The following is a 24,596-nucleotide window of genomic DNA, read 5'->3' on the forward strand; positions in this document are numbered from 1 at the left end:
AAATCTCATCTACTTAACTAATAATGAAAAAAAGCTGAGAGAGACTTTGTCCTCCTGCTGCCAACATTTTGAATCACTGAGAAAGGGTTCCGGACCTGACCCCGAGAGCTGCATTTTGGCATTAACAGTGACTTCATTAGGACCACTTGTGTGCGAAGGGATGCCCGTGAAAAACAATTTGCACGACTAAGTCAGCAGAACAACTGCTTTTCCAGACACGCTGGCTTCCTCCGCGATGCAGATCGGCGGAGCGGGGAGCGGAGGGGCTCAGCGGCGTGCGGGGAGCGGAGGGGCTCAGCGGCGTGCGGGGTGCCCGGAGCCCCGCGGGCGGCGGCGCGGCCCGAGCGGAGCCCGGGGCCGGCCCGAGCGGGGTCCGGCGGCTGCTCGGGGGCGCGGCCCGCGGGGCTCGGCGGCTGCAGAGGGCGGCGCTGGCGGCGGGGCCGGGCCGGGCCGGGCTGGGCCGAGCCGAGCCGGGCCGGGGGGCAGCGGGCGCCTTGTCCGCCCGGCGCCCCCGGGGCTGCGCGGAGCGGGGCCGGCCCTGCCGCCCGTGCCTGGCTGGAAGTGAAACGCGCCCCGGCTGCTCCTTTTTCTTTTTTCTTCTTCTTCTTCTTTTTTTTTTTTTTTCCTTTTTCCTTTTTGAGCCTCCAAAAGGCTCACTCGCCCCTTTCATCTGCCGCCGCGGCCCAATGGGAAGGCGGAGGCTGCCTGCAAGTGGTCTAATCTCAATGAGGTGTCAATCATGTTCCCCGGTGGGTGAAGTAAGGTCTTTTGTAACCGCCTCTGTCTTTGGGAAAGAGAGGAGAGAGGAGAGAGGAGGAAGGCTGGAGCGGAGAGGGGGACGCCGGACCGTGCTGCAGGAGAGGAGCTGAGATTTGAGCTCGCTCGTGTGTTAGCAGGGAGAAGCGGAGCACATGGATTTCTGAACACGCTGGGATTTTATATATCTACAAAAAATAACAACAAGCGAACCTGACCCTCCTGAAAACAGTCAAATGAATCGTAATTGCAGATCAATGCAGAGAGATGGGGAAACTTCATTCGAAACATGGTTAGTTCCTTTCACTTGCTACTTCCTTAGCCCCTTCCCTTTATTCGGATTTTACTCGGTTTGTTGCTGTGATTTTATACTGGTGTCTAACGATCTTCCTTTATTATTTCCCTCACACACTTTCCTCCGGATCTGCCTAGCTGCCGTTTGTAAACCCAGAGAAAGTCCAGAAGGTAGGGATGGCTCCTCACTGTTAGTAACTTTGAACGCCTTCCCCCGGTCCGGCCGGCTGCCCCCGGCCCCCTGCCCTCTCCCCTCAACTTTCCGCCGCGCTTTGCTCTCTGCGCGGCCGCCCCGCTCCCAGCCCCAGCCCCGGTGCCAGTCCCGGTGCCAGTCCCGGCCCCAGCCCCAGCCCGGGATGGCCGCGGGGGTCGGGCGGGCTCTGCGGGCGGCTCAGCGGCGGCATTGTCTCCTCTTTTCTAGGTGATAGTTTTGCGGTGAACGCCTCTCTGGCTCGCAGAGGGCTGGAGGACTGGATGGTGAAGCAGAAATACTCCGGGGGCAGCAGCAGCGGCGGCAGCAGCTCGGGACTCCAGCACGGCTGCCAGCACCGCGCCGTGTGCAGGCTCTCCAGCGCCAGGGTATGTCAGCTTCCTCGCTGCCCCCCCGCCCCTTCCCTTTGAAATACTGAAAGGCAAAAGCTCTTTCTACATCCCTCCTTCCCTCCCAAGGGGCGGTTGTGCAAAGGAAGGTTTTCTTTGCCCTAATGTTGCTCCGAGGCGCTGCCCCGTGGGTGGTTTCCTTCAGTCCTTTGATGAAGTTAGAAGCTGCAGAGCAAACTTGGTGAGGGTACAAAAGCCAGAGGAGTAAGGGAACCTGACTGCTGGTGTCTGGGCAGCAAGATTAGAACAAAACCTTTCACAAACAGGAACAAACAATATCTGGGGAAAGCCCAGCACCCAGCCAGTGTGCGATAGCTTGTGAGCCCTGATTAGTGCACAAGTTTGCCTGTGACATTTTGGCAGTCAAGGAGAAGTCCCCGAAGAGTTACTGTTATTTATTTGCTCTTTGCTAATAACGTGAGGCTGACTTTCCCCGCCAGAGTTACTGTGCCAGTTGCTTGTCCCGGCTGTTTCACTGGTCACTTTCCACCCCTTCTCTTCCCTTCAGTCCTCCCTGTAAAGCTGGGCTGGAGGAAACATTTCAGTTGCCGTTTTCTTTTATTTATTTTTAATGTTGTCTCTTTAAACAAAGAGGCATGATGGGAGGCAAACAGACTTAACATTACTTAGATATGGTCCTCATAGTGTTTCAGGGTGTGATCCAGAGCTTATTGATGTTTACTGAAAGACTTCCATTGACTTTGGATCAAGCCCTGAAAGTTTCATCACTGGAAAGGTAACCTGAGAGATGGGGAGATTGGAATCTGTGCTTCCCAGCAAGCAGTGTGGCTCTGAAAGCACAGGCAGAGCCAGGGCCACCAAACCTCCTGCAGGCTCTTTGCTTTGTCAGCTACCAGTTGTATTGTCAGAAGCCTGGACTTCTTGTGTCTCAGGAAAAACTCACTTGCAAGTCAAGAATGCTTCATTTTAGGTGGGATGTGTAAGTGAGTAGAAGATGTGTAGTATGGGAAAAGCTAATGATGACTTTTCATATTCCACCAGTATTGTATTTTGAGGAACATTAATTGTGTGAGAGTCACTAGAAGTAAAGACAAAGGGGTAAGATATTGATTTGTTGTAACTGATGAATATAATCACCTTCAACTTGCAGGTATGATTGGTTGAAGTGATATTTATTGTGCTTTACTAGGAAACAATATGTTCAAAGAAGAAGTTCTCATTAACAAGAGTATGTACTATGATACAGATGCAAAGAGTAAGAGCACCTGTTTTTAATTATTTTCTAATTATCCCAGTTTTTGTAAGTCACGTTTTTTACATATGTTCTACCTTTCACATGTATGTTTTCTAGAAAAGAAGCCCAACTCATCAAACTAAACAAAGATTTAATATAAAGAGTTAAAGCTGAAAACTTTGACTTTAGTTTGTGAAATGTATTTTCTTCCACAAGGGTGATTTGCTTTCTGAAAAGAAGAAAATATATTTTGTCAAAGGTCCTTTCTATTCACAACCCTCTTCAGTTGGTGAGGTCTGCTCAGCTGGAATGGCAGTAGAACAGTATTTCCCCTCTCAAGAGGAAGTCCTCCTCTTGATGGCTCAGCAATTAGCAAGCCATTACCTAAATATTAGTCTACAGTTTTAGTACATTATAAAACTGTAAATAGGTTTAAGTGTGTTAAAAAGCACTGTTCCCATGAGGCCTTTTACTGTCATCCTTATTGAGATGTTTCTGAATGTTCAAAAATATTTGCCATTTATTGGCTAATGTATAGGTAGTACCTGTGTGCGTGTATAGCCTGCTTGTTGATTTAGTTTAATTGTCATCCTGTCACAGGCACACTGAGACAGCTACATTAAAGTTCCTTTAAAATACGAACTTTTGGAATATGGAAGGATGCGTTTCTAATCCTACATTGGAACCAGATGTGCCATATGTACAGTCATTTTGACAAGGATTACGGAGTCACAGCTATTGACTCCATAACTGAGACTGTATGGCTGCTTCTCTTCTGAGATCTCTTTGATCTCTTGTATAATTATACCAAGATACAAAGGGAATTGTAGCCTAACCTCTTGGTTCTTTGGTCTCCTCAAGATGTACAAATAGTAGTTTCTTCTGCTAATGGTTAGTCATGGGGTCGAGTGGGACAGTGGTGTAGTCCCCAATAGTGTACTAGTGTTGCACTTTAATATACCTTATTGTGCTTGAATCTTCTCCTTACTGCTTCAAAATTCATCCTAAAATGTTCAATAAGCTTACAAGGCGCTGTGGAATGGTACAGTTTTATTGTGTCACAGCTGAAGCTGTGACTTCTCAGCAAAACATAGTTTTTCCCCCCAAAATAGATCCCAAATTACCGTGTTTGTGACTTGTGGCATAAAGGGCTAGATCAGACACTGATGAAAATACCTGCATTCACAGAAACATACAGCTGTGTTAAAAAAATAATGGTCCTAGAAATAACTTTCCTAGTAGGAATTCTTAACCAGAGCTTTGTTGATGGTTTTGTTAGAATGTAGGGCCTGAATTTGGTGAAATTCAGTTTACTTTCAAAGAGCTGTTGATGGGAGAGGAGAGCACCTAGCCTGAAGAACTCCCAAGACTGAAAATTCAAGATTTGAATAATTTTAATCAAAACTTGGATGTGATAGTACAGTTTATTTTACTGTCTGCAAGCCAAAAGTCCTGTCTTGGTTGTAGGTGGAAGGCTGTTTCTCTCAAGAACAGACAGTGAATTGTTCTGCTAAAGTTAGTCATCCAGGGGAGATGACACTGAAGTTCAGGCAATTCATGCAGTATTTTACAAGAGGAATGAGTAACTAATACAGGAAAGCAGTAAAGTTTCATTTGTAGTCCTCTCTAGAATGATTGAATTTACAATTGTTGTGGAGGGGAGGTCTTTACATCCCTTCACTCAAGGAGAGTTCCATTACACGACACCTTTCCTTCTGAGAGTTTCTCAGAGAAGACTTCCCTCAGCTGATGTGTTGTTCCTGTTGTGTCCTGTCCCTGTGTCTCTCCCCTCCAGTTCACCGGCAGAACAGTGATTGGCGTCCCGCTGTTGCCAGAGGTGCTCTGGGAGGGCTCTGCTGGTGGGCGCTCGCTCGGGTGAGGGTGTTGTGGTGGGCGCTGTGCTGGGTGGGAGCTCCGGGCTCAATAAACCATTGCCACCCGCCCGGCAGGGGCTGCTCTGCCCCAAGGGTTTCAGTGACTCTGCTGGCCTGCAGCTTCCACATCGTGGGGGATTAAAGGGAAAAGGAATTCTGTTGCATCCATGAAAAGTATGAGGTCCAGAGTCATCTTCTGGTTTCAAAGCTAATTGAAACCACTGAGGCTGTAAATCTGCTAGCAACTGAATATGCTTCTTTTGCTGCTTTATGAATGAGTTAACTTGTATCCAGAAAGGTTTTTCTGATACCGTGGATTATCCTGTATAATTCTTACGCTTAAATTTATTCAGTGTGTTTACTTTTACAAACTATTTTTGGAAATCAACATTGTTTGCAAATATTCATGTATTTATTTATTTAACTGAGAAATGGTTCTATGCTAGAGGGGGGAATATTAAATATGACATTTGCTTATTCCATTTACTTTTATCTTCAAAGCCATAAGAAATTTTACTAGGTTCTTGTGCGTCTCATTGACATCTGTGCTTGGGAATGGAAAAAATATCCTATTTTTAATTAGATTTCAAACCAACTCTCAGTGAACCACATTGTAGGTAATCATTTTAGGTAAAATAGAAATGACTTGAGCTTACCACTTGCACTGGGCTTGTTGGTACTAGTGATCCCCATGTTCAACCCTAATTGATATTAATTAGAGTTGAGTATCTGGTTTGGGACTGACTCAGTATGAAATTCTGAGGCGCATCAGTCCTTCAGAGGTGGAGCTTGTTCTCCATTTGTTCTGTGCCTGTAACTGCCAGTGACATTAATGGGCATTCCTTGCATGGCTGAGAGGAGACAACACCAGTGTCAACTTCACTGCTCCTCTAGTATGATCAATCTTAAATTAAAAAAGAAGCTCTTCCTAGTCCCCCACTGTTAAATTGTGTGTGTGTGTGCATATTAAAAATACATCGCCTTACAGAAGACACAGCTGTAGGTCATTCATCCAAAATGAAAATAATAAACAGAAATGAGATTTTTTTTTGGTGTTATGTACATAGTATGGCTTAAAGGCTGTTGAAATACAGGATTTAATTGTAGCACTACTTTATGGTCATTTAGTGGGTAAAGTGACATTTGAAAGTCTGCCTTCTTACTGGTATGGTGACAAGAGCAATGAAAGTTTCCTTGGATGTTATCTTGAGTGATTGCTTGAAGTGATTTTTTTTTTAACTGAAATGTTTTCAAGTCCATTAATGTCAGTACTATATAAATAATTATTTTTATTGACTCTGAAGATGAGAATAAACAACAGGCCCAGCAGTTCTTGATATTGGTATGACTAAAAAGTATTTTAGTACACAAAAATATTGTCTATGGCATTTAAAATAAAATTACCAAACTTTGTATTGAGGGAGAGAAAAGCAGAATCTTATTTAGTGTTGAAATTTGGTGCCAACAAACCAAGATAATTTAATTAGTGGTGTACATAGTATATCTTGACAGCTCTGGTTTGGGAAAATTATAATATGAATATTAACAATCAAAGAGTCTCTGCAAGTATTAGTGCCATGGTGATGAGATTAGTGAATTGGCCAATACTGTAGCAGAAAGCTGGATTCCAGGGGAATTATCCTTGAATGATACCAGTTGGTGCAATTAAAAGCCACAATTCAGTTGCCATATGGAAAGTGTTAGGCATCCTTATATGGTTTCAAAGCTATGTGCCAGAGGTTAAATTGACATATGAAGAAAAGCATAAATTAAATATTTTGTGTTATGAAATTAAAAGTTAACTTTGCCTGAGCCATATGGAGGAGGTAGATGGAAGACTGTCTGTATTTCATCAGGGCTTGTTTTATAGGTGTTTCAGATTTAATGTGGTGCACTTTTAATTTGGCATGTTGATTGGAAAGCCGAATGGCCCATGAAGTTTCTGCAAACAATCTCATTAAAGGAACTCTTTTTTTGATCTCTAACAACCCTCTTTCTCCCACCCCCGCCAAAGTGCAGTTACTTAGGTTGGTGTTTGTAAGAAGAAAACATATTCTCTGTAGTAGCTGGGTCAAGTCCTCATCTGTGTCTCTTGAGCTCCTGATAGTCCCTGTTGGCTTAGTGAAACTTTTAATTCTTCTGAATGAGGCGGCCTTGGTTGTCGAGTGTATTCTTTTCTGTAATCTGGGATGAAAAGTAACAACAATTCGTTATATTCTTTAGTATCTTAAATGTAAATAATGCAGTCCAGACTTCACACTAAAACTTTAGTTATAACAAAAAAGAGATGTTTAGAGCACATGATAGTTGACATAGGGGAATGTTCTTTACAGCAGCATTCATTAACAGAAGGGTTTTCTGTAGGTTTTGGGATCTGTAATAAGACCCAGGAGCAGCTCAGTAAGTAGCTATTTGTATGCACCCTTCAGAAGAAGATCTCAGTTGACTTTTATGGTTTCTTTTGAGTTGAGTTATGAACAGAGGAAAGAGAAGTCTCTTGAGTACTGAAACTTTGTAGGAGTTAGTTTTTCCAAAGTTCGGGAAATAATTGTTCAGCAGTGATATTTAAATCAGAATGGAACATTGCTCCCAGTGCTGCAGATGTTGGCCTTTATAGAAATCCTTGCAGACAGATTTTGCTTCGTGAATGTCAGCATCAAACCTTGGTTGGAAAGCAAATGGTAGATGTTCAGACATATGAAATACTTGAAGTTGTTTTTTTGGTTTTTTTTTTTTTTTTTTTTTTTTAATGGAACTAATTTTTCTTCATATCCCAGTTACTTTGAATACTTGAGAGTTATCTATAAATATCACATAGTTTAAAATCTTTTCATGGAAAATGAGGTAAAGTTGTAGTTAAAAACATTAATGTGAAGGAAGGGTCAAATATACTTTCTCTGTGAATTTATTTAATCATATCTGCCAACATTGGCAGCAAAACTAAGCCTGTATTTACTCCTACAGAGTAACTACAGCTATGGGAGACTGAGTTGGACTGTATTGCATTCAGGAATTATTAACAAAGTTCCAAATGCAAAATCTTCATTGTGTCTGATTTTTGAGCCAGCAAAGCGTGTTTGTATTGCAGTATCTCATGACATTTCTCATTGCAGTGGTGGAAAGCCAGTGGTGTTAGCTGTGGTGAAAGGGCTGTGCTGGCTTTTATTGTAAGCTAAGAGAAAGGGGAAATGATTTGTGTGCCTTCAATCACTGCTCCCCTGGTGTCTCTGCAAGGGGATCTGTTGTACAGGGCATTCACTTTCTGTAGGCTTCTGGATTTATTGTCATCAGAGCAATATGGCATGTTTTTTATTGCCTTGTAACTTACTGTCCACTGTTTAATAAGGTGATCCATTGGCTTGCCATGGGACTTGGCTTTCCAACAGGCTTTTGTCTGTAAGCAAGTGTTCAGCTGGATTCCCAAATGTCTTTGTTTTGTGTCTCACATCACCTGATAGGTGCCCATCATACCTCAGGAGTACTTGTGGTTTAGCCATACAGAATTTAATTGTTTAAGGAGTGCTGCAGTGTCTTTTGGGGTGGTCCTGTAGCACTTTCAGAAGGGGTGGCTGAGAGGGGCCCTCATCACTGTCTATCAGTATCTGGAGGGAGGGTGTCAAGAGGCTGGAGCCAGGCTCTGCTTGGTTGTGCTAAGTAATAGGAGAAGAAACAACTGGAAGAAACTGATGCACAGAAATTTCCACCTGAACATGAGGAAGAACTTCTTGTGCAGTGACCAAACCCTGGATCAGGTTGTCCAAGAGGCTGTGGAGTCTCCCTTCACTGGAGAGATTCAAGAACCTTCTGGACACAATCCTGTGGCCTGTGCCCAGGGATGGCCCTGCTGGAGCAGGTGACCCAGATGATGTGGTTCCTTCCAGCCTGAACCACTCTGCAATTCTGTGGTTTGGCCTACTATATATTATAGAGCAATAAATGATCCTATTGTTTTGGTCTGTAAAACTTCTGCTGGTATAAATCTTTTTGCTCCTCCGATGACCTGACAGTGGCCACAGGAGACTGAAATGCTATCAGTGCCTGAGATGCTCCTCAATGGCCAAGAAGAGCCCTGTAAAAATACACCTAAAGGGTCCCAGCAGTGACCAACCCCTCAGCAGGGGAGCAGAATACCCTGTGGTTCCTTGGTTCAAACCAAGGTCCCTGCCAAATGTACATAGAAGGTAGTTGTTCCTTAAACCTAGGGCTATTAATAAAGTTTAATACTTGTCAACAAGACTTATCAGGCAAGCAGTTTTTCAGCTTTTTGTCAATGCTACAATAATTTGGTAATTTTATCCATTAACCCTCCTCAGTCTGAGAATTCAGTGGACTCTGAAACTCATTGAGTTGGCTGATGGGGTGTGGGTGTCTCGATTACACCTTGAAAGGGGACATCTACCAGCCTTGCTTTCAGTTTGAGTGGGTTTGGATTTAAACGCAGACTCAATGGCTCTTGTTTCTTTGTGTCATTTGCAATGAGAATGGCTTGAGAATGTGAGATCCTCCCTTAAATGTTCAGTTATGTTTCGAGCAAAATTTGCAGCATAGGACATTTCAGGTGTCTGGAATTTTCAGCCATGTATCCTTGGACTTCTGACTAACAAATGCAGGCAGTGTATGTTGCTTTAGCTCAGAGGTGGATTGGCATGTGGTCAGAACAGTCTGTGCACTGTCCACCCAGAGAAATACTTTGTATTTTGCGATTAGGGTGGAATTTAATGCATTTGGGGGCATTACTGTGGCAGCTTTAAAGGGATTAAGTATATTGAGGTTCCTATTAAAGTATAACATTGTGATTCAAGATCTGTGAAAGAAAATCATGCATGGGTGTTTGATCTTGGGGTGCAGCCACACATGCTGTGAGGCATAAAATAAGGGGATAGACTCAGTAGGGAAGTGACAGAACAAAGTACCGTCTTGCAGGAGAAATGGGATTTGGGAGCAGCCTCGGATCTTTTGATCCACACTCTGATGCGGATGATGAGTGGTATGGAGGTGACAGATTTGTCTTGGGGGAGGAAGGAGAACGGTGGGTAGTGTGTCACATTGCCCACGGAGATAGTTTGCTGTCTGATTCCCCAAAGATTTGATAGTGGTAGGTAAGGACTAAGCTGCTTCTTGTCCTATCTTAAAAATCTTTCATACTTCCAGGACAGTTAGTTTCAAGAGAGTTGGGTAAAGAGGGTAGTAGCTGTAAGGCTAAGCCTTGTGCCTTGTGTGAATAGGAAGAACAAATGCCTGTTTGGGGGAGTGGGGATTTTCTCAGAGCAGAGTCCCAGCCCTGAGCTCACAGAATAACAAGCAGTCTCTGTATTGCGTAAGATGCTGCGGTTAAGCCTGTATCAGTGTTGCTGTAATAAACTGCTCTTTTTGAAACAATAAATAATAATTTTGCCTGTGAACTCTCCAAGTCTCTCTCTGTTCGTGTAGTGTACGTGTGTATACACTACGGACACTCATTCCCCTGTAAAGAGAGAACATCACAGTCCAGCAAACAGAATATCTGTCATTCCAGCTGAGCAAAGGTCTAAGGCAATAACCCAAAATATCCTGGAAGAAATTCTAAAAAGCATTGAAGAAATCAATCGTCTGATCCTAGAGGAAGGTCTTTGATGTACTCCTGGTAAGTTTATACTGGGAGCCTGCCTATTTATGGTCAGCCATAGACTTTCTATATGAAAAGTGGATCAAATAATTTCATAAGCTCCTGCTGTAAAAAAAGATGGTTGATAATTTTCTAAAGCGTACACACTGTTTAAATGTAGATTGTGGCTTTTAGCAGAAGGCCAGGTGGGGAGGAAAGGCTTTTCAAAACAAGTACCTACAGGAAAATAAATAATACTTTGATATTTTTTCCCATGGAAAAACTGTGCCTCATTTAGCCATCCTGAATATTTAATTTTATTTTGAGGATAAACTTCATAGGTTATCTCAGTTAAAGCCACTTTTATTTATGCAAAGCTTATGTGCAAGGTCTTGTTCCTGATGTGGATTTATATGTAAAAGGAGTTTTTTCAAATCCCATAAATAAATTACATTTAAATGTATATTTTTAACTAACTCGGTGCAGTCAGGTAAGACTGTTTCTATAATTTTTTAAAATCCTGCATTATTTCTGTGATGCTTTATGCAAAAGTCCTGCTGTAATAGAGGGGAAGCTTCTCATTGGTTTTAGTGGTTTTGTATTGGGTTCTCTGCCACATCAGTGGAAGACGAGGGAAGGTTCACGAGACTAATATTCTTTTAATCTGGCAGCTACATTGCTGGTGTAATGGCAGTGTATTTTCCCCTGCAGATGCAGTTTATCTGATCATTTTATGACAGGTTCACAAAAGTTTTTCCCAGCTGTACTGCCACTTAAATTCCCATTTGTAATTAGCAATGTAATTTTCCAGATAGGTTTAAAAAGCATGTTTTGAAAGAGGCTATTCCCACAGCACTGCTTAATACCCATTAAAATGCCACATTTTTATTGTATGAAGGTGTTTTTTTATCTAATTAGGTTGGTTTGTTAAAGTATTGAACCACATCTCATTTTTTTTTTCTTCTACTCTAAGGGTGTTTTCAATCATGTATTTATGACTAATAGGAAGCACACAAAATCTTTAAGTCTGGACTAATGCACAGCATAAAGAAGTAAATGAGATCTCTTCCTGTGTAAGCTATTGTACAGGGCTTTACTTTGAATGATAGTTGCTCTCAGACTGCAATGTGGTGATGTGTAACAAAAAAGAAAGAAAAAAACCCATAGCATTTGGAAAGGAAGTATTGTATTCACTGATGCTATATAGACTTCACTGGAATTTGGTCATCAGCCTTACCATTGCACTCTTTTCCAGATGAGTGTTTGATTTCTTTTCTTTTTTTTTTTTTTAATGCCATATAGGAAAAAGAAAATTGTGAGAACTCTGTACTGAAATTCAAAAGTAAGGCACATTGAAGTAGCTCTGTGTCCTTGGGCATTTGCTGCTATCCAGGAGGGACCAGCTAGACTGCAGCATGCAGGTGTTTGTGCTTATTCATTAAACATACATGTGTTCAAATACAGAACAAACCTCTGCTAAAACAATCGGCCCTTAATCTGTGACCACCTCTGATTTTCCCCATTTTGGAAAGACAGAAAGCAAAGGCACTGCAGTGGGAAGCCCCCTAGATTTGTCAGTAATTGAATAACAGACAATGGGTAATGTCCTGTGGGAGAAGCAGAAGGGCTGTGAGGTCCCTTATTAGCTCTGCCAGGGTAATCTGACCCTCCTCATGTGTTTCTGATGGCAGCACTGGCAGTCCTGCCTCCTCAAAAATGAGGGGAATTTCACCACCACTGGGGAAAGTAGGAAAGCTTGTCAAACACAGAAGAGCAGAATGGTTAGATGAGAAAGATGCTAATGATGTGCCTTTAGGGGTATGTTTTAAGGAAGGAAAGAGTCCTGGCCTGGTGTGCAGTCTGAGTGTCTCCTGATAGCAGCAGGAACCCTGTCCAAAGGCAGGGTGAGGCTTGCTCGTCCACTGTCTCAATGGACATGGGCTCTAGGCAAGCTCATCTGCTACTGCACATCAATTCCAGTATCCAGCAGGGTGAGGACTGTGCAGCCCCTGCTGCCTTCAGTTAGAGACTCTTCTGAGAGTCCAGCCTGAGAGTGCCAGATCAGGGGGTGGATGTGCTTTAAATTGGGCTGGCACAGCTCACTGCTGCTAGGGAGCTGGGTGCTAGTAGCTGGTGGCAGAGCTGGGCAGAGGGAGCTGCCTTTGCTAGAAAAGTCTTCTGATGTTCAGTCTTATCTGTGTGTTGGTGGGAGTGGAAAAACCCCTTGTGTTACCTGGACTTAGCCTTCCACAGCCAAGCATCTTCCTTCTCCTGCCAAGGGTGATGAGCAGTGTTCTGTGTCATGCCTGGCTGCATTCCTGACTCTGTTGTGCCTTGTGCAGCTTTTTAGTGGCCCTTCCCTCTGTGTCAGCACTGTTGTGGCCAGGGACAGTGGCCTTTCTTCTGCTGACCAAGGTCTGCTTGTGGCTGGGTTTCCCCAAACTTCTGCTGGAACTGCCTGCCTGAGCTGTACAGAGAGGGAAAGGTGCATGCTTTGCCACGCAGTTTGTGACTGTGCTGTTGATAGGAGGGATTTTGGAGTGAGTGATCTTGGTGGAGTAGAAAGGGTTACGTTGTTGAAGTTGCCCAGGCGCCAATCCGCTGGCACACCGCAGGTGATCGCGAGTGAATGTTGTTTAAAGCGCCTGTCCCACGGCTTCACAAATGTGCTCTGACCAGAGGATGTTTTTCTAACTTCAAAGGGCTTCTCAGGCTGGCTCGGTGCCTCACAGACTGAGTCCACAATTCCTCTCTGCTCATGATGTGTTCTAACCATGTGTGATTTTTTTGGTATATGATGTTTTCTTAAAGAGGCATTGACCTGTGTTCAAGTGAAACTTGCTCTTAAGCTTGTAAACACAAACTTGTCGTGTGGGCAGTTTTCATCTTAACTTGATGTGTGTATTTTTATTTTTTTTTCAAGAGCAAGAATAGATATCAAAAGGAGGGATAATTTATAGGGAAGGAAAAAAAAAACCAAGAAATAAACTTGCAGCAGCCTTTTGAGTTGCACCATCCAGAGTCTTTTCCTTGAAGATCAAAGCGTGTGTCCTTTGCTGGCCATAAGGAGAAGAGCGTGTTCCCACCTGGGCACTGTGAGTGTTACAGTGGCTGCTTTGTCTGAAATGTGCCTCTGCACAAGGAGAGTGCAAGGGGGAAAGCAAGGCACACAGGGGTAGAAAGCAGAAAGAACTTAGGACACTTGTGAATGACCTGATTTTTTTTCTTTTCTTCTCTCCTTCTTTAACAATGTTATATTAAATTAAACTCTTAGGAACATGTTTGTATGTTTTTACATATTTAAGGTTTCTTTTCCTTCTGTAGTACTTTGTAGTGGAGTTTTTTGAGGGGGACCACATTTGCTTTTTAGCAGTGAGAATTAGAAATGGCTGAGATTTTGTGGGCCAAATCCTTTTGCTATGGAAGTTCAGTAACTCTCTGTTAATTCTGCTGAGAGCGGGATTAGGCCCTGAAATATCTTCTGAGGTACACTCTGCTACATTTGCTGTGGTTGTGGATCTGGGAAGGTTTAGTTAGTGTTCACCTAAGTTGCACTGGTGGACACTATTTTTTGCAATGTTTTTTTGCATTTAGTAAGTCTAGAAGAAGTAGGCTAGTTTGAGGTTTCAAAGTAATAATTCTTAGTTTACCATTACTGCTATTATTGATGTGTTTGAGTTATTTAAAAAACCCCAAAACCAACAAAAAACACAGCAGCAAAACAAACTCTTTCTTCAAAGAAACCAATACCTTGTAAGCCAGACCATAATGCTTTCTGTTTGGCAAGGGATTAGGAAGTATCATCTGCTGTGGGAGTAAAACACCACACTGTGAATGGCATGCCGTGAACAATATATCTCAGCTGTGCAATGAAGGTTTGCTCCTCTTGAGTAACAGGACTGCAAACTAGCACTTAATAATTAATCCAGCTTTCAGATGCAGCTTGATCCCAAAGTCTTCAACCAGATGAAATCCTGGAGAAGTTAGTGATGTCTGGGACCTGAGCCCTGGCAGCAAATAACCTGTGCTGCCCTGCCATCCCATGGCTATCAACAGGAACCATCCCACCACGTTTATTTTGGCTGGTTTTAAAGCAGGTGGCCAGAATGAGTTCCTAGTTTCAAAGTCACAGCTGCTGCTTTGAAATTGTGTAAGAAGGGCTTTGGTTTCTTAACACAAAATAACTGAGCTGCTGTTTAGTATTAGAGCATCATTATTCTGGGAAATGCACTCTTCGTTTTAAAAATATCTTCCCTATGGAAGTTGAAAGTTTATACCTCATGATTCTAAGGTCAAAGAGCTGAAATGGTTCCTTGTTTGACTGATGATTGTAAATACTTTAAAATTGCTCAGTGACTTGAAATGAGTGAAGGTAGTATTAAAATTGATAGCAGTATTAGAAACACAGAATTCACTCCAGGGATCTCTTCTTTGTTGGCATTAAGTAAATTAGGGGAGGACTGTTTTGGGCAACTATAATTTAATATTTTACTCCTTTAACTGGATGTCTTTGTGGGAGTTATCCCCAAAATATTATATGTTCATCATTAAATCAATTAAAAGACCAAATGGACTTTATACCATTTCAGTAATGATGCAGCGATTAAGTAGAAGGAAATGTTCCATTACAAATCCTCATTTTGTCTCCTTGTAAAATTTTATTTTAAAATGAACCATCTTGGGTGACTTTTTCAGTAGCGTCAGCAACAGTGTCAGCAGAATGGTGAATTTGTGTCGCTGGAAGTATAAAGAGAATTCATGAAGGAGTTTGTGTTAAGCATAGTTTTCTTTTTTATAAAAAAGGATTCTGTTCACTGTGGTTTTTTTTTCTTCTTTTGTATCCCTTGCCACCTTATGATATTATAATGTTTTTTGCCTACTTTCAAAATTTCAATATATATATATTTATAAAAAATATATGTCATGTAAGCCTTTTTCTAGTGTAAGAGAAAGTACATTTTATGCAAGGTACACAGCATGGGGCTTTCTGGGCCTTCAATCTCATTTGATCCTGTCTCACAAGAATTGATCAAACAGGTAAGAGCAAAATGCAATCCCCTCAGACTGGGTGAAAATGTTCTCCTAAGAAAGAAGAGAGAGAGGGCTGGTGAGAGGAAAGGCTTGACCTCTCCTCTGAAGGGAGGCCTGAAAGAAGCAAGTGGACAGAGGAGAGAGTGCATCTTCAACTTATGTAAACAGGCTTGGTAATGGATGGAAAGGCAAAATCAAGGTATTGAGGACACAGTCCAAGACATGAGTTCAAATAGCATGCATATAACATGCAAACAACATGCAAACATGCAAATATAACAAAATCATTGACTTGGTTGTTAAGGGGAGGAGGTGAGAATGGGCACATCAGAAGTACAGCCAGTACAGATGGGATATCTGGGCTGTGCCCCTTTTTGTTTCAATCGTAAAATAATTTTTTGTATTTTCTTGGGACTGGAATTTCTAGTAGCTCAGTCTGCTGGGAACTGCATGTTCTAGTGCAGCACTTCTCAGAGTTATCCATTTGCACGTGGAGCTGGACCATGTTTTATATTCAGGTTTGTGTGGCAGGAAGATCCCTGGGGGTTAAATCTGTCTGTGGTTCAGACACAGGCTCTGATAACAGCATGGGCCTCTCCTAACTGGGCTGCTGGTGATGCCCCTTGGGTCTCTGCTTAGTGGTTGGGATTTTCATGGCTAGGATGTCAGCCCTGTGGTACTTAAGGAGGTGGAGTAATAGGTTAAACACAGTTTTCTTAAGCTCCCTGGATTGCAAGGCAGGTAGGCTTTGAAGTCATCTGAGATTAGCAGACTGGTCTGGGCTGGGATGTGGGGCTGGGAGGTGTTTGTAATGTGGGTGGCCAGGGATGGATAGCCACTGCTGTGGTGCTGCCTGCTCTCTGAAACTCTGAATTTACGGTTTAGGAGTGAGATCCAGGGGCCATGCATTCTAGTCCAGATCCTAGCTTCAAGTGTCTATCTTTTCTAAGGTTGTTCATATCTTCACAGAGATACTCTTCACCCAAAATAGCTAAACACTTGCCACTCCTTTAGTCTCATTTGTCTTCTCTTAGAACCTACTGATTTTATGCACTTTTCCCCACCTTCTCCATCAGAGAAATATTTATAGTTCATTAAGAACTTCAGTGTCAGCTGTACTCTTAATTCATTGCTATGTTTTTATGAACAACCCAGGTATTTATCACCTACTTTCCTGAGCAAAGTAAGAATGAAAAAGAATGTTTGAATTCTCCTTGAAGTTTATATAATCTCCCCTTGCAAAATAGCCCAACCTCTTACATTGTTTCTTTTGATCTACAGTAATCTTCCTAAAATGTTTCTGAAAGGGGCCTTTCTGAACTGTCCAGCTCTTGTTACAATCCAGTAGCTCAAGAAGTCTAATTCTAAAAAGTTTTTCTTAATCAAAGCAGTTTTGACATACAGAGAGAAAAGATATTTTACTTCTCAGTCATGCTGATGAGACTTTGGACAAGGGAGTAGAAGGTGGTGAGAAGGATGTGTCTTTCATGTATGAGCTGAATCTCAACTCTCATGGAGGCCTGTCCAAGGATTTGTGCATACGAGTGATGTCAACTTCTTGCTTTTTGCTCTGCCTTGCTCTTGGTGATGCATATAGAGCCAGGGTAAGATTAATAGGAATGTAGGGATGGCATGTGTGTAACTAGAATAGGTATAAAATACAGCATGAGGAGAATGCCAGACTTCCACCACTGTTACTAAATGAAACAGATTACACGACATAACTAAATTGGGAAGGAAAAGGTTTGTTCAAATTCGACTGAGGACAGGCTCTGATGCACCAGTTCGACTGGAAGCTTTGCAAGGAGATGAAGTTTTTCTGGTGTTTGCTTGAATAATGAAATTACCCTCTCTTGAAGGTTATTCTCTGGAGCAGCAGAGTTTGTCCATGAGTGAAATGCATGTCAAAATGTTTACAAAGAACTGAAGTGGGGTGGTGAGTCAAAGCAGTAGGCTTTTCTTTGCACTGGCTTTGTAATGGAGAGCCTTATAATGAGGGTGAACTATGCCTCCGATCCGGCGGCCCTTTGTGCTGTGTGGAGCACAAAGTGGGGCAGGTTTACAGGTTAATTAACACCTCTTCCCTCCTGCTTTGGTGCTGTCTGTGATGCATCACCCACGGTCATGTTTAAAAGGCCTGATGGTGACTGATGGTTAGTGACTGATGGTTAGTGATGGGTACTCCCAAGCTTTTTAGTTGGTCCTGCTAAATTCTCTGCTGCGGATGTGATTTGTTCTTTTAAACAATAGAGAGCACAGCTAAATATATGGTGCTGAAGAGGCACTCATTGTCCTGTCAGCCTGGCAGCAGTGAGCACAGCCCCAGAGCTGCATGTTGCAGCCAGGCACATCCCAGCCTGGAACTTCCCTGCTCCCCACTCCTTGTAAATATGGAGAGAATTCAGGAATATTCTGCCTGTCTAAAGAGGATTTTATGGCATCTCAATCCCTATTATTATGTATTTAAGGATGATTTCTCTGAATATTGAATTGTAAGGATGGTTTTAATCTAGCAGCTCTGTGGTTTTGGAGAATTTGGTCAGTCTGGCTGGAATCAGGGTTCTTAGTCTGTGTGATTTTATTGTTGTTTTCAGGGTTTTTCCCCTCTCCCTTTGGACACTGAAAGCTGTCTTAGCCACCTATGGCTCACAGATCACACTTTCTCAGTCCTTGCCCTGTGCTTCCTTTCCCTCCCAGTTCCTCAGGCCTCAAAATGTGTTAGATGCTTCTATTTTAACAGCTGTTGCCTTTCCTCTAGCTTGATTTAAATGCTACATTCTTCAGAAACTAAGTCTTGAGGGAGAAACAAAGCCATGTGGTGGTCTAACTAGCAGGGTGTGCATTTGGTGTGGAACACCAGGAATCCTTTGCAATCATGTCTTGTCTAGCACACCAAACTAAGGCTTGAGGCACGTACACACCGTATCTACTGAATAACCACACCTTGCTCTACTGTACAGATGGCTAACATAAAACATGTGTAGCATGTGCATGTTTCTGGAGCTTAAAGAATTTCTCCTCAAATCTCCTACTTCCTTACTTGCCTGGTTTTGAGTGGAAAGACAGTGGGGCATAGCCCAGCTCATGAGCAGAATCATTTAGGGCAGAGGACAGTGCAGAGGCAGTGCTGGCTGTGTTACTTGAGGCAGAGTGGAAATTGGAAAGGAAACTGTGATTCAGTGAATCACAGTCATCTCTCAGACAGCCCCAGGCCAGTGCAGCTCTCTGCTGCTGCCTTGCTCACAGTGGATTACAGGGTCATAATACAGCCCACTATGCTGAAGCAGAAAAGCAGTAAATTCATCCTCAGGAGCTGCTTTATGTTGTCTAGAAATGAGGAATTCCTCTGCAAGAATGTAATACTTTTTATCCAACTTCCCAATTCCCATGCTTCAGCTGTATATTTATCTTCACCATTTTCATGCTGTGAATAGAGGGAGGCCAAGAAACTTGTATAAAGGACTTCCTTTGCAGCCACTGATATGTGCACTGTAGCATCCTATAAAGTTAACAGGGATTAAGGTGAATGAGCAAGGGAGGCATCCCATCAGGAAATATGTCTATTTCTGTGTAGCAACTAAAGCAATACTATCTACAGACTTTGAATGAAAGGTTTGGACAGCTAAACAAAGCTAATCCCCCAAGATGTACTATTAAACTCATTTCCTGTGTATGGAACAAATATTGTAGGAGATTCTAAAAGCATTTTCCAGCCATTGTTAAGAGAGGAGTTGGGGTGTGAGTTATAAAATTCAGATCTGCTTTCAGACTTTCACCATATTTGTGGTTTTTGGTTTGAGCCTGTGTCTAGTTAGCAGGGATATAAATGTTAAAATTCACCCATGTGGCTTGGGAGATGTCCTGTGCTAGTAGTGCAAGTCTCACTTTTTCATCATGTCTTTGTTTTAGAAAGTTTTCTTTCTGCTGCAGTCAGATCCTTTCTTTTACTAGGCAAATTCTGAATATTCAGACAAAAAAGGACAACTAGTCTTGTAGAGCAGAAAATGTACCATTAATTGTCTGTTAAAAATTGTAAATGTTAAAAATAGTACTTCTATCATATATTCTCTTGAAGTGAAAACTTGTATGTTCTTACAGAGAAGAAAGTAAATGTCCTGTCATGCTATCTTATTAGGAAAGCTTTTCTTTCTTTGTTTCAGTTTGATAGTCTGATATATTTCATTGCTCAAGTAATTGAAATTCACTGTTGCATGGTAAAGGGTTAAACTAAACATGAACATCCTTGGTTTTGGAGAACTTCAAACAGGGAAGAGGAACACTAAGAAACTCTCTAAGCTGCCTGCTCAGATCTGTTAAGCTGGGTCTGACTCAGTGATGTGTTTGTAGAGGGGGAGGTTAGGAATTAAATCAGAATTCTCTTCAGAAGACATGCTTTATGAATGGCAGTGAGAATCACGTACCCAAAAGTGAACAGGACAAATCAGCCGGGCACAGAAGATGCTTTTCCCTGTGCTGTCACCCATTGTGTCTGTAGCCTGGTGTGTGACACTCAGTGTAATTTCAGACTGGCCTCGCTCTGAGCAGAGGCTGATAATGTGTGAACACGTGTGATGGTGCTGGGATGGTGGGCAGAGAGTCCATGGGCCCTGCAGGGTGTCTGCTTTCAGAGGGGCTTTAGTGCTGACTGCCTAGAGTCAGCCTCTGGCTGTTATAATCATGTAGCAGAGAATATTACAGAACCAGCGATCTCAAATGCTTGGCACTTTGTTGTAAATTTAATCTATTTACATATTTCCTGTGCCACTGTACAAACAAACCAGTAGGCAGAGTCCTGAAACCATTTTCTCAGGCCAAGTTCCAATTGATACCAAAGAGGTCAGAATTGAAAGTAATCACTCATTTAGAAGCATTTGAATGTGACCTTTGGAGAAATCATTTTCCTTTTGTGGACTTTTTGCACCCCTCATTAGGGAATTATTGAAGGTCAGTAGGAAATCTCAATGAGTGCAGGCTACAACCCTGGCTGAGTTGTTACTTGCTGTTCCTTCTGGAGTATGGCAGGGGACATCACTTCTTCAGAAACTGGCATGGATCTAAAGCATCGTTACTCTGCCCTCCCCATCGTTCCTTGTGGAGTTTGCAAATGCTCACCTTGGCCCTATGAGATCTGTGGGTGCCAGTGTGTGTGGGCATGCACACTGGGCTGTACTTCAGTGTGGATGCTGAAGCAGTCCAAGGCTGGCAGTGTGCACAGGCAGTGTGCAATTTGTGATTGTCTGCCACCGTTGTAATATCTTTTTGTTCCCAGAAAAAAAACCAAAACAAAACCAAAAAGATAATGGGCAAGCTTGAAGAAGTTCACAGAAGAGCTAAGGGTGGTTGAACCAAGAAGACTGAAAGGGCAGATTATTTACTGCTTGTTTATGTAGGGAAGCTGATAAGACCCTTTGTTATAGACATAGAATGAAAGAATGAAAAGTGCTTTTATTTGTCAGTAATTAATGTGCTTACTTGTGCAGACTTTTATTGTGATACAGAGTGTTTGCAGAGCAGCTTTTCTGGAATACCTATTGCAATCTGTTTCCATGTGTAAACATGCCAGTAAATACTGAATTAGAGACTGAATGAGAATTTAGTCTATATTGTTTGATGCCTGAAAAAAAGGTTACTCAGATCTGTGAAGGAGAATGATGAGAAATAACAGTAGGACTTGGGAAAAATTGGTTGTAAAGATATGGCAGTAGCAGTCTGTTTGAATGTGTAATAATCATTGGAAAGTGGTGCCGATTTTAGTTCCACTCAGAATTGTTAAAGCTGCAGTTTACATCTCTTAAACTTTCTCAAGTATGTAATGGAAAAGGGTCTTCAAAGTTCAGTTCATTGAACTCTGTCCATTTCTCTTTCTTCTACTGAAAATACAGAATAACCGTGCGTATCTATGCCAGCAAAACTGAGATGTATGGGATTTTTTTTCTTTTCAATGAATATATTTTACATGATACCGTTCGACATAGAAGTGTTGTTACTTTAGGCATGGCTTTAGCAGTTAGTTATAACTCAGAGCTCTGTCCTTTATAAAGATTAATGATCCTTGAAATAATAAATATATTGGAAATGCCAACCCTGGAAGTTGTTTTCAGTTCATAAATAGAATTGTTTGTGTAGGAGCAGACATCTTTGCCTGCTATTTCCTATCCTAGAGCAGTAAGGTTTCAGTATCTCAAAGGTGCTGTTGGAGAGAAAAGATCCCTTCATGAGGAATATATGTGTTGGGAAGGGCAGGAAGAGGGTGATGACAAGCCATTTTGCAGTATCACATTTGCTTATGGCTTATGGGGAGTGCTGCAAAGAGCTTGAAGCTTTTAACACATCTGAGAATTGTTGACTTTTACTCTGGTTGCCATCATTCAGTAGGCAGAAAACGGCTCAGCAGGAACAGGGACCAACAGCTTGGCTTTTGTGGGTGGGCATTGTTTCGAGGGAGAACCAGTAACTTAAGTTTGTTACAATATAGTCCTAACAGTAAATTAATCATGACATTAAGGGGGAGTGTATGCATAGACATTACTTCACAGAGTTGTCATAAATTCTGCTCTTGCCATATTTTAATTTCCAAAGCTTTTGAATCTCGGACAAGGTGCTATAGATGTAGTTATTAAATTCTGCAGAAATATTTTTATTGGGTAAGACATTGCTTGATGATGTAGCTGTGAAAGGCAAATTCAGAGACTAGCAAAAGGTTCTTTATCCATGCATTTAGGAGGAAAAATACCATTTTGTAACACTCACTTATTATTGAAATACTTGTTTTAAATTTGCCTTCTTTTTCCTGAATGTGTGCATATATATGTAGTCACAGTCTTGACAATGTGGGGTTTATTCTCTTTGTTACTGGGTCATCAATAACATTGTCACTAATAACACACAAGTGAAAACACAGCTTTGAAAATAGTGAATTTTACTCTTGTGGTGCAGAAGACAATTCCTACTGTAGAGTCACCTGAGGAGATGTTGCCCTTTTCCAGCTTTTTTGAATACTCTTGAGAGAAGACACTGGTAGGATATAAAAGAAAGAAAATGTTAAAAAGTTTACACAGTGTATTTCTTTCAGTGCAGAAGTGATTGTAGGTGGAGGCTGAGTTAGACTAAATATTGCTGAGAAAAGAATATCTACTTCCCTGCTTTTCCAAGGTTTTTCCTTTGTGTGCCTTGAAAGGGAAGACCACGTTCTCTGCACCCTTCTGTACCAAAACACGTTACTAATTATTTGGTTTCTCCTAGGAACTGTTCTTTTGCATGGTGGTCTGCCATGCCCTTCAAGCCTGTGGGGACAGCCAGTGTCAGAGGGACCTTAAAATAGGTTGTTTGCACTGAAGATGTTTGGCAACCAGGCAAAGAATGGTTGCCAAAGAATGGAATGGGGTGCTGGGAGAGGTGAAACCCCCTCATCCCCTCTTATCCATGTGGCAAACTGTGCCTGATTAGGGGAGATCTCAGGAGCAAGTGCTTTGGAGGCTGCTCTGAGAGTTTGGTTGCAGTTTTGGGCAGATGGTCTCTGTGTGAGTGAGGTAGTGGACACACCAATAACTGGCTGCTCCATGGAGTTCTGTCTGCATTCCCCTAGACCCCACAGTAAATACAAGGTAATTTGAGGCAGCTTATGCCTTTATTTACCCCAGTAGAAGTGTTGACACGAGCTATTACTGTGGAATGCCTGCCATGTAGCCATACTCTCAGATGTCCTAATGTTGAGAAACTGGCCTGTAGCACTTTGCTGAGGTCCATCCAGTAAAATTTCATAGCTTAGTCATTTGCTCCATAAACCATGATAACAGAGCTGTATCAGATGGCAAGGTCCTACAGCTACTAGCTTCAAACAAAATTTAAGAGTTGTTTTGAGTTTAATTTGATGCAATAATAATTTATATAGTGTAAACACACTAGACATATATCCCATTGCTGGGATTAATCAGGCAAAACTCTTGTAAGTAAAATTCTCCTCTTTTAAAAACACAAGCTCACTCATGATTCCTGTTTAACAGCACTGGTTAAATGAAGCCTTTTGCCACAAAACAGGTGTAAGCCACTGTCCTGCCCTGGCAGCACACCTTGGTCACAGCCTGGGGAGCCAGGGCTTGACCTGTCTGCTCAAGCTTCCAGTTGTATGTTGAAGGCACTTAACAGGAACTGGAAGTGAAATCCCGATTTCATTCAACATTGGCCACCTGTTGGATAATAGCTTTCACCACCATTAGACTGGGCTGACTTTGGAACAGCAGCCTGTTACTGAAAGACACCATTTTCCTTTCTGATCTGCTGAGCCAGCTCGTCCTCCAGAAGCATTTGAAAAAATGTGAAGGGCAGGCAAGAACATGAAATTTTCCTCCTGCTCCAAATGGGTTCGCCTGCGACTCGTTCTCACACAAGCTGTTTAAGTCTTCAGTTCACTGTTCAGCCTATAGCTCTCAGGTGCCATTTGGCTTCAATTTCTGTTTAAAGTTTTTGGAAATCAGAGATGATTTGGAAGCGGACAAAGCCCTGGAAGACCCTTCCTGAAGCAGGCAGAACGTTTCCTTTCTTGAGAGGAGCAAGTGCGTGTTCAGAGAGCCAGCTTTGTTCCTCACTCCCTGCTCTCGAAACGCACGATCCAGGACGCTTCTGCCAAGAGTTTTACTTGCACTTATGTTAGTGGAAATATCCCTGATAAGAAGGAGTTGTTGTTGAAGTCTTGTGGCTTCAACTGTGAAGGATTTTAATTTTTTTTTTTGCATGGAGACCGCTGATCCATTTGTTGTTACATAAAAATGTGAGTGAAGGTTTATCTTTTCCTTTGAGATGTATGGCACTAGCTCTGGAATTGCTTCCAAGTTTACAAAATGAGTCTGTGGTTTAGACCTCTCTGATAAACATTTTTTTGTTGTTGCAAAGTTGGATCAGATTTTTGTTGTCATAATGGTTGGTGCACTTGGCAGCTTGCATTTTAAATAATTAGGAGATAAAATTGGCCTGTACTGGAAATCCAGCATGTCTGGTATTTTTTTGCTTTACTTAGTGATGTTTCTAATCCCCCTTTTAACTTTGAAGACTAATGTTAGGCAGTTAAGAACTGAAGGTTGATAATTTTTTTGTCATTTTTGAAACCTAGATCCAAGCCAGCTTCTCTTGCAATATTTCAGCTTCAACCTCCCAGGACGCTTTGAGATACATCAGTGTCTTTATCAAAAGATGTAGCCCTTTTGTGGTGGTAGCAGTGTAACATTAAATATTCAGTCTAATTTGCAGAGTTGAGACAATTATTTTG

At 42.1% G+C, this 24,596-nt stretch overlaps 1 protein-coding gene across 1 annotated transcript in view; it reads left to right on the forward strand.

The window, feature by feature from the left end:
• Positions 1 to 706: 706 nt before the first annotated feature.
• Positions 707 to 24,596, forward strand: part of NKD1 (NKD inhibitor of WNT signaling pathway 1) — a 110,041-nt gene continuing 86,151 nt past the window's right edge. The window contains exons 1-3 of the mRNA XM_058034446.1: positions 707 to 1,048; positions 1,189 to 1,221; positions 1,472 to 1,629. Of these exons, the coding sequence (XP_057890429.1) occupies positions 1,024 to 1,048; positions 1,189 to 1,221; positions 1,472 to 1,629 (216 nt within the window). The 5' untranslated portion in view covers positions 707 to 1,023. The remainder of the gene's footprint in view (positions 1,049 to 1,188; positions 1,222 to 1,471; positions 1,630 to 24,596) is intronic.

Source organism: Melospiza georgiana, chromosome 14 (assembly GCF_028018845.1).
Source record: "Melospiza georgiana isolate bMelGeo1 chromosome 14, bMelGeo1.pri, whole genome shotgun sequence".
NCBI lineage: Eukaryota > Metazoa > Chordata > Aves > Passeriformes > Passerellidae > Melospiza > Melospiza georgiana.